This window comes from Tetrahymena thermophila (assembly GCF_000189635.1).
Source record: "Tetrahymena thermophila SB210 genomic scaffold scf_8254485, whole genome shotgun sequence".
In the NCBI taxonomy this organism is placed as follows: domain Eukaryota; phylum Ciliophora; class Oligohymenophorea; order Hymenostomatida; family Tetrahymenidae; genus Tetrahymena; species Tetrahymena thermophila.
Genome location: NW_002476260.1, coordinates 106,086 through 115,497, shown reverse-complemented (window position 1 = coordinate 115,497; position 9,412 = coordinate 106,086). Strand labels below are relative to the sequence as shown.

Genomic DNA, 9,412 nt, shown 5'->3' with positions numbered 1-9,412 from the left:
GATTATATTAAAAATTAAGATATTTACATAGAATAATAAGAAATTTTATTTATAATAAGTAAAATAAATTTAATTTGAAATAATTTACAAGTTTTGTTTTTGGGATTATTAAGTTTTTTTTATTATAATATTATTTTTAATATTTATTTAATTAATTTAAAATTAATTAACAAAATTATTATCTATTTTAAAAATAAATTTTATTATATAAAAATATTATTTATAAATTTAAGCCTTTGCAAATACAAAGAATTTAACCCTTTGAAAGAATAATAAAAAAATACATTTTTATAATATTTTGCATAAAATTAGTATTAATAATATTAATGATAAATATGTTTGAAGATAGATAGTCAGTCACTAGATACAATGAATACTTTATTTTAGTGAAAGAAATTGTAAAATAAATCAAAATTATCTCACAAATTAAATTCAAGCATTTTGATTAATAAATTTCAAATCTGATTGATATAAGATTTAATTCATACTATATGCAATTATTATATATAATTTCAATTTTAATTCATTTTTTATAGTTCATTAGAATTGAGGATAACCATTTTACAACATTAAAGGTTATTTGTGGACTGAGTTTTAAGTATTCATAATATCAGCTTTAATAGGATAAGCGAATGATTATTGCTTAAATTCCATAAAATTTTGTTGAGGAATTTATTATTGTAGCTATGGATAGTGGAGTACATAAGGTTAATTCACTTAAACTTGATTTTATTATGGCAAAGCAACTTAATGGAATGAAGTTTGATTAAGATAGGCAGATTGAGGTAAACCCAAGAACTATTAGTTACTAGAAGAAGCAATAAGTTGGCTAATGTACTTGTAATTAGAATAGTCAATACATAATTCAACACCAGACCATGTAAGACCCATTAAGTATATCACTAGAATTAAAGCATAGAATTCATTTCCTGATGATCCCTAAGAAGCCAAGACAATAACGCAAATAAGAGATATGCTGCAAACAATTAAGTGAACTATACTTATGATAGCGCAGGAAATCTTGTAAAACTTGTGTAAAGATTGACTTTATTCAATTGCAGACACTACTCCCAAAACATAATGAGTGATAAGGTAACCAACGAAGATATGTAAGAATATTATAGAGGATCCAATGCTGTGATAACCTTCAAAAAGTATCAAAGTGTGAACCAAAATATTGATCAAATTAGTTGCCAAGAAGCAAGCACGGCCTGGTACCTAGTTTCCTAGTTGAATATATTGTTGTTGTTAGTTTGGCGAAATCATGAACTTATTTATTTATTTATTAGTTTATTTATTTATTTATTTTGTCTATATCTAATTAATTAATTTATAGCAATCTTTTAAAAATTAATCTTTTGTTACTTTATTTGTGATTCTTCAATAGTTGAATTTGCTTTTTCTTAAATAGGATTTACTATTTTGCATTCAAAGATTATAAAAGATTAATTTTGATAATAAATCTTAATTTGACAATCAAATTTTATCTTCCCTATCTATCTTAAGCAATTTTGCTTTTAAATTGAAGATTTATTTTGTTATACTTACTTATTTACTTTCTATTTACCATATTTTGCAAATTATTCAAAGCTAAACTTAAAAATTAAATAACAAAAGTTTATTAATTTGACTTCTTTTAAATTAGAATACTATTCTTCTTTCACGTTAATTAATTAACTAACATTATTTCAAATTATTACTTGATTATATATAATAGAGAAAGTATCTTTTATCAAATAAAAATAAACTAGTTTAATTGATTCTTAAATTTACTTTAATATTTAATTTTATAATTTAAAATTAAAGTAAAACATAATAACTTATTTTCTAAAATATGTAAATATGTTTCCCTTGTTGTTCAACCACCTCACATCTCTTGTATCTAAAGGATGTTTTTAGTATATTTTTTTTTAATTCTTTTATTAGGAGGGATTTATCCTCCTTTTTTTTAATTTAATTAATTTGAAATGAAAAATGAAACGATTATTTTAAAATTTATATTATTAAAAAGTAATTTAAAGCTTCAAATTGTTTAAATAGAAAGAAAAAATAGGTATGGAATAAAATAATTATTTTACAGATCTAGAAAATGTAATTTTATATTTTGAAATTAGCAGAATCTTAACTTTAATAATTTTATATAAAAAGTTACTAACCTCATAATTGCAGTTTCATACTGATCTTAATATTGAATTCATGTAAAATAGATCCCATTTTATTTAATAATATTTTTTATAATTATTAAAATTAATAATAAAATTTGAAGTGCTTTTTTTTCTCTAATTTTAGTTAATTTACATAAAAATGTTAGAAGCATCCAAAATTAATTTTAGATGATAAAATTTTATTTTTAAAGTTTTCTAGCAAAAATTCTTTTAATATAAAAAAATATAATATTCTATTTTTTATATAATGAATTTATCTTTCTCAGTTATTTGGTCCTTAATCATTCTTTTTCTTTATCTAATAATATCAAAAGCTCAAAAAACTTAGGTCCTCAGCAAGCATCAGATTTAGGCTCCTAATTGGCAATATGCTCTAATCTTTAAAAATTAATTCTTAATATTAGGTAAATTGTATCAATTAAATTAAATCTTAACTTGATAAAAATGGCTTAATAAATTTTTAAATTAAATTTATAAATATTCTCTCTCTTTAGTGTCATATTTTGTTTAAAAAGTTTTATTTATTTTTTTTATTTTCTGAATTATTATTTATGATCAGTCAATCAATTCTTTTATAATAGCTATAACAATATTTGCGATTAAGGTTTATCAGATTTATGCACAAACTTAACGAAATGTACTAGCCTCTAGAATTTGATTCTTAATTTAGGGTAAATTTATTTTAATGCTTTTTACTTAAGCCAATTAATTAAATTTTTACATTAATCAAATACAAAATTCTTAATATTTATTATGTTTTTTTATATCAAATGTAATAATAATTCAATTTCTATTATTAAATTAAAGGAGAAATGATATTAGTCATTAAGGAGTGTCATAGCTAGGTGCTCTATTAGCAAGATGTGTCAACCTCTCTACTTTGAAAATTGATTTTCAGTAAAATTTTATTTATTTTTTAGACTTTTAACAATTAAAGTTAAGTTAAAAAAAACTTAAGAGATATTTAATATAAATGAATATTTTTAAAATTTAATTTATTTATTTATTATCAAATTATTAAAATCAACATAAAGGCAAAATAAAATTGGTCCTCAAGGAGCTACAGATTTAAGCTTAGGTTTATAGAAGTGTATAAACCTTTCAACATTAGAAATTTATTTCAAGTAAAATTTATTTATTTGCATAAATAGACTTATCTTTGAAATTTTCAAAGTTTTGTAAACTATCACTCATTCATTATGAATAAAATGATTATTTATTTATTTATTTTAATTATACTGTTAAATGATCAATAACTTAATTACCTCTTTGTTTAAATTTATTTCATTTTTTCTTCAGTTTAATCCTATTTCTGATTAAATTTTTAATTAAAAAAGCTACAATTTAATTGGTGACATTGGAGCTACAAGTTTAGGTTAAGCATTGTCTAAATTAGCAAAGCTCTCTTGTTTGAAACTTGATTTTTAGTAATAAATAAATAAACAAACTATAAAATGAAAGAATTGATAAATTCCTTAAAAAAATAAATATTTACTATTGATTACTAAATAGAAAATTTAATTTCTATTTGTTATTTGCAAAAACATTAATTATCATTCATCGTTTAGAACTAAATTTTTTTGCTATTTTTAGATTTTTTTATGATAGTCTTAATAATGACCTCTTAATATCCAAAAATATATTTATTAATAGTGCAAATATTATTAGCGATGAGGGTGCTTCAAATTTAGGCTCTGGATTATCAAAGTGCTATGATCTTGCTACATTGACTCTTAATTTCTAGTAGATATAGTTTATTAATCAAAATTTAATATTTATAAATAATGTTAATGAAAGTTTGCTCATATTTAAACTATAAAAATAGTTCAAATGCTATAAATTAACTAGGCGCATTTGGTTTAGGTTCTGGTATAGCTAAACTCACTCAACTTTAAACTCTGATAATTGATTTCTAGTAAATTTATAAAAATTCAGTTATTTAATTAAATAAAAAATATTCTAAATTTAATATTAAAACCTACTTAATTAATAAACTATAAAAATTACTTTGATAGATGGAATTAAATGAGTAATTAAGGTACATCACTTTTTGGCTCTGAATTGGCTAAATGCACAAGTATCTCAACTTTGATCCTTAATTTAGAGTAAATTTAGCAAGTTGTTTACTAAATATTAAATTATAAATTATTGCTTATAAAAGAAAATCGTTTGTTTTAAAACAATAAATTTTTATAAAACCTTTTCATTTCAAAAAAACTTAAAAATAATTTTAAAATTTTAATAAAATTTTACTGTCTAATTTAAATTGTATAAAAGATCAAATAAAATTGGGGATGAGGGTGCATAAGGACTTGGTTCAGGAATAGCAAAATTAATAAATTTATCAAAGCTGAATCTCGATCTCTAGTAAATTTAATTTATTTACATAATTAAAATGTCAATAAAAATTAACAATTATAAATTTTTATTTTTATATTAAAAATATAAATAATTTTTTTCATAACTTAACAAATCAATTTTGTCTTTAACTTTCTCAAGTAGTTCATTTTTATTTAATATATTTTTTCAATCATTCTATTATATATCAAAAGCTCAAATGATATTGGAGATGAAGGCACATCTGCTTTGGGTTTTGGATTTGCTAAATGCACTAACTTATAATCTTTAACTCTAATTTTAGGGTAAATTTATTTTATTATTGTAAATTTGGTAAAAAATAAGAAGCAAAATATAATATTTATTTTGAATAATTTTTTCTATTTACATTTGAGATTTATATTTACCTGAATAACTGAAATATTCAAGTATGCTATCATTAATATTAATAAAAATCAAAAGCTGGAATCAAATTAGAAATTAAGGTGCCTTAGATTTAGGTTTAGGTTTAACTTGCTGCTCAAATCTGTTATTTTTGGATCTAAATATGAGGTAATTTTATTAAAAATTTACAATTTAGATTATTCATTAAATTAAGAATAACCAAATGATAATAATATAAAGCCATCATTATTGTTCGAAAATATTGATTAATTTTTAAATTTACTTAAAAATACTAAAAGGGCTAATTAAAATAAGTTAACGTGTTTAAGAAAACTCTACTTTAAAATCTTAAAAATTAATAAGCTAATTAAATTTGAATTTTGCAATGATGAATTTGAAGAAAATGAAGAAGAATTTGAAGAAGATGACAATGGGTTTGAAGAAAATGATGATATTTTGCAATAATTTATTTAAAATGAAGATTTTTCAGATGAAAATGATGAAGTATAAGGCTAAGAACCTGATTATTGAGTGCAATTTTTTTCATTTAAAAAGAATAAAAGCTGTTAAAGTTTTGCTATTACTATTAGGGAGAACATGATAAAAATTATTTTATTGAAAAAATTAATTAAATGTTTTATTTTTTAAGATTATTTGTTCTATTTTAAGTATTTTTGTTCATACAAAATACTGTTTGTTTAACCTTATAACCAATATATTATAATTTTAATTAACATAATTGCACTTATTATAACATAAATTAAAATCTTAAGATACATTTATATTTCTTATCTTTGTTTTTATAACATATTAAATATAATTTTAAAAATTAATCAAACCAAGAGTCTTTAATAATTTATTTTGTTATTCATTAAATATTACAATTTAAATCTAAATAATTAATCTTTAAAAAAAATGGTTAACAATAGCTTCTTAGTATTAGACACCAATGACTAAATTTATTTATTGGACACCAAATACCAATCTTTAAAATTTGGCACATAGCAATTCAGGTGTCCAATAATAATTTTTAGTCTTCTAAATTATTTATGATATAAAAATTTAAAACTATATATATTAGTGGGATAATACTATTGGTTATACATACATATATTGATAATCCTGGATTTAAAAATCCTTTCAAATTATTTGATCGTTTTTGGAGAAACCATAGGGTTACTTAAGAGGAATTTATGAATTTAAGTAAATTTTATTTTTTTATTTTTTATAAATAATTTATTTACTTACAAAAATAAATATGAATGATATTTATAAATATAAAATCAATAATAAAATCTATCAATCTATCGGTTTATATTTTAAATTTTAAAAAAATTTTCAAAATATTATTTAATATTATTCAAACATTTAATTTTTATTCATCCTTTTTTCGTGATTTATTTATAATCAGAATATTTTTTAAAAGACAACTAATCTTTTTGATTTAAGACACTTGCTTACAACTTTGAACTTTTATGATACATCATTTAGGCTAATATTTTATAATAAATTTGTGTATATTTTAAATAAATATCAAAATAGATTAAACTATTAAATTAAAAAATATTTCTTAAATTAATAAATAAAATAGTATTAGTGGTATAATAAAGATAAAAAAATAAATCAAATAAAAGATATCAATTAAATTCAAATAGCTTTATTGTTTTTAATTAGTTTTTATAATTCAAAATATCACAATCCAAAATAAATAAACTGTTATTACCTAAGGTTAAGTGTCAAATTTGAGAGATTAATGCATTTTGCTAAACCAGAACCTAAGACTGATGTACCCATAGCACCAATTTAATTTCTTCTTTTTAAATATTGAAGAAAAAATATATCATTAAATAGTAAATTAAAAGGAAAAAATGAAGAAATAATATGAAATAATAAGATTAATTAATTAATAATAAAAGTAAAAAATTTGAAAATAAAAGGATGAGTTGAAAAAAAAAAAAGCAAGCACAATAAAAAGAAAAAGAAAAAAGTGCTTTATTGTTTTTAATAGTTTTTATAATTAAAAATATAACAATCCAAAACAAATAAACTGTTTTTACGTAAGGTCAAGTGTCAAATTTGAGAGTTTGATGCAATTTGCTAAACCAGAACCTAAGCCTGATGCACCCATAGCACCAATTTCATTGTAACTTTTTAAATATTGAAGAAAAAATATATCATTAAATAGTAAATTAGAAGGAAAAAATGAAGAAATAATATGAAATAATAAGATTAATCAATTAATAATAAAAGTAAAAAATTTGAAAATAAAAGGATGAGCTAAATAAACTAACAAAGAAAGAATAAAAAAAAGCAACAATCCAAAATAAATAAACTGTTTTTACCGAAGGCCAAGTGTCAAATTTGAGAGATTAATGCAATTTGCTAAACCAGAACCTAAGCCTGATGCACCCATAGCACCAATTTTATTGTCACTTTTTTAATATTGAAGAAAAAATATATCATTAAATAGTTAATTAAAAGGAAAAAATGAAGAAATAATATGAAATAGTAAGATTAATTAATTAATTAATAATAAAAGTAAAAAATTTGAAAATAAAAGGATGAGCTAAATATATTAACAAAGAAAGAACAAAAAAAAGCAAGCACAATAAAAAGAAAAAGAAAAAGGAGCTTTATTGTTTTTAATTAGTTTTTATAATTCAAAATATAACAATCCAAAACAAATAAACTGTTTTTACTTAAGGTAAAGTGTCAAATTTGAGAGATTAATGCAATTTGCTAAAGCAGAACCTAAGCCTGATGCACCTTCGTCACCAATTTTATTGCCACTTTTTAAATATTGAAGAAAAAATATATCATTAAATAGTTAATTAGAAGGAAAAAATGAAGAAATAATAAGATTAATAAATTAATTAATAATAAAAGTAAAAAATTTGAAAATAAAAGGATGAGCTAAATAAATTAACAAAGAAAGCATAATAAAAGCAAGCACAATAATAAGAAAAAGAAAAAACAGTTTTATTGTTTTTAATTAGTTTTTATAATTAAAAATATCACAATCCAAAACAAATAAACTGTTTTTACTCAAGGTCAAGTGTCAAATTTGAGAGATTAATGCAATTTGCTAAACCAGAACCTAAGCCTGATGCACCTTCGTCACCAATTTAATTCACACTTTTTAAATATTGAAGAAAAAATATATCATTAAACAGTAAATTAGAAGGAAAAAATGAAGAAATAATAAGATTAATAAATTAATTAATAATAAAAGTAAAAAATTTGAAAATAAAAGGATGAGCTAAATAAATTAACAAAGAAAGAATAAAAAAAGCAAGCACAATAATAAGAAAAAGAAAAAACAGTTTTATCGTTTTTAATTGGTTTTTATAATTAAAAATATCACAATCCAAAACAAATAAACTATTATTACTAAAATTTAAGTGTCAAATTTGATAGATTAATGCAATTTGCTAAACCAGAACCTAAGCCTGATGCACCCATAGCACCAATTTAATTACTTCTTTTTAAATATTGAAGAAAAAATATATCATTAAATAGTAAATTAAAAGGAAAAAATGAAGAAATAATATGAAATAATAAGATTAATTAATTAATTAATAATAAAATTAAAAAATTTGAAAATAAAAGGATGAGCTAAATAAATTAACAAAGATAGAACAAAAAAAAGTAAGCACAATAAAAACAAAAAGAAAAAAGAGCTTTATTGTTTTTAATTAGTTTTTATAATTCAAAATATAACAATCCAAAACAAATAAACTGTTTTTACTAAAATTAAAGTGTCAAATTTGAGAGATTAATGCAATTTGCTAAAGCAGAGCATAAGCCTGATGCACCTTCGTCACCAATTTTATTGCCACTTTTTAAATATTGAAGAAAAAATATATCATTAAATAGTTAATTAAAAGGAAAAAATGAAGAAATAATATGAAATCATAAGATTAATTAATTAATAAAAGTAAAAAATTTGAAAATAAAAGGATGAGCTAAATATATTAACAAAGAAAGAACAAAAAAAAGCAAGCACAATAAAAAGAAAAAGAAAAAGGAGCTTTATTGTTTTTAATTAGTTTTTATAATTAAAAATATAACAATCCAAAACAAATAAACTGTTTTTACTTAAGGTCAAGTATCAAATTTGAGAGATTAATGCAATTTGCTAAACCAGAACCTAAGCCTGATGCACCTTCGTCACCAATTTAATTCAAACTTTTTTAATATTGAAGAAAAAAATATATCATTAAATAGTAAATTAGAAGGAATAAATGAAGAAATAATATGAAATAATAAGATTAATAAATTAATAATAAAAGTAAAAAATTTGAAAATAAAAGGATGAGCTAAATAAATTAACAAAGAAAGAACAAAAAAAAGCAAACACAATAAAAAGAAAAAGAAAAAGGAGCTTTATTGTTTTTAATTAGTTTTTATAATTAAAATATCACAATCCAAAACAAATAAATAAACTGTTTTTACTAAAGGTCAAGTGTCAAATTTGAGAGATTAATGCAATTTGCTAAACTAGAACCTAAGCCTGATGCACCCAT

At 20.4% G+C, this 9,412-nt stretch overlaps 3 protein-coding genes across 3 annotated transcripts; 1 reads left to right on the top strand and 2 right to left on the bottom strand. All coding sequences in view use genetic code 6, as the record gives it.

The window, feature by feature from the left end:
• Window positions 1–537: 537 nt before the first annotated feature.
• Window positions 538–1,266, bottom strand: TTHERM_00991540 (transmembrane protein, putative; the record flags this gene model as incomplete). The annotated part of the gene is made up of 1 exon (XM_001022460.3): window positions 538–1,266. The coding sequence occupies one exon, from the start codon at window positions 1,264–1,266 to the stop codon at window positions 538–540; it is 729 nt and encodes a 242-aa protein (XP_001022460.1).
• Window positions 1,267–2,055: 789 nt separating this feature from the next.
• On the top strand, window positions 2,056–5,417 carry TTHERM_00991530 (kinase domain protein, putative; the record flags this gene model as incomplete). The annotated part of the gene is made up of 14 exons (XM_001022459.2): window positions 2,056–2,091; window positions 2,149–2,198; window positions 2,480–2,569; window positions 2,747–2,836; window positions 2,973–3,062; window positions 3,200–3,289; window positions 3,503–3,592; window positions 3,819–3,908; window positions 3,991–4,080; window positions 4,181–4,270; window positions 4,443–4,532; window positions 4,718–4,807; window positions 4,965–5,054; window positions 5,186–5,417. The coding sequence occupies 14 exons, from the start codon at window positions 2,056–2,058 to the stop codon at window positions 5,415–5,417; spliced, it is 1,308 nt and encodes a 435-aa protein (XP_001022459.2).
• Window positions 5,418–6,293: 876 nt separating this feature from the next.
• Window positions 6,294–9,412, bottom strand: TTHERM_000990530 (hypothetical protein; the record flags this gene model as incomplete). The annotated part of the gene is made up of 10 exons (XM_012799284.1): window positions 6,294–6,378; window positions 6,610–6,699; window positions 6,944–7,033; window positions 7,229–7,318; window positions 7,586–7,675; window positions 7,932–8,021; window positions 8,278–8,367; window positions 8,635–8,724; window positions 8,985–9,074; window positions 9,342–9,412. The coding sequence occupies 10 exons, from the start codon at window positions 9,410–9,412 to the stop codon at window positions 6,294–6,296; spliced, it is 876 nt and encodes a 291-aa protein (XP_012654738.1).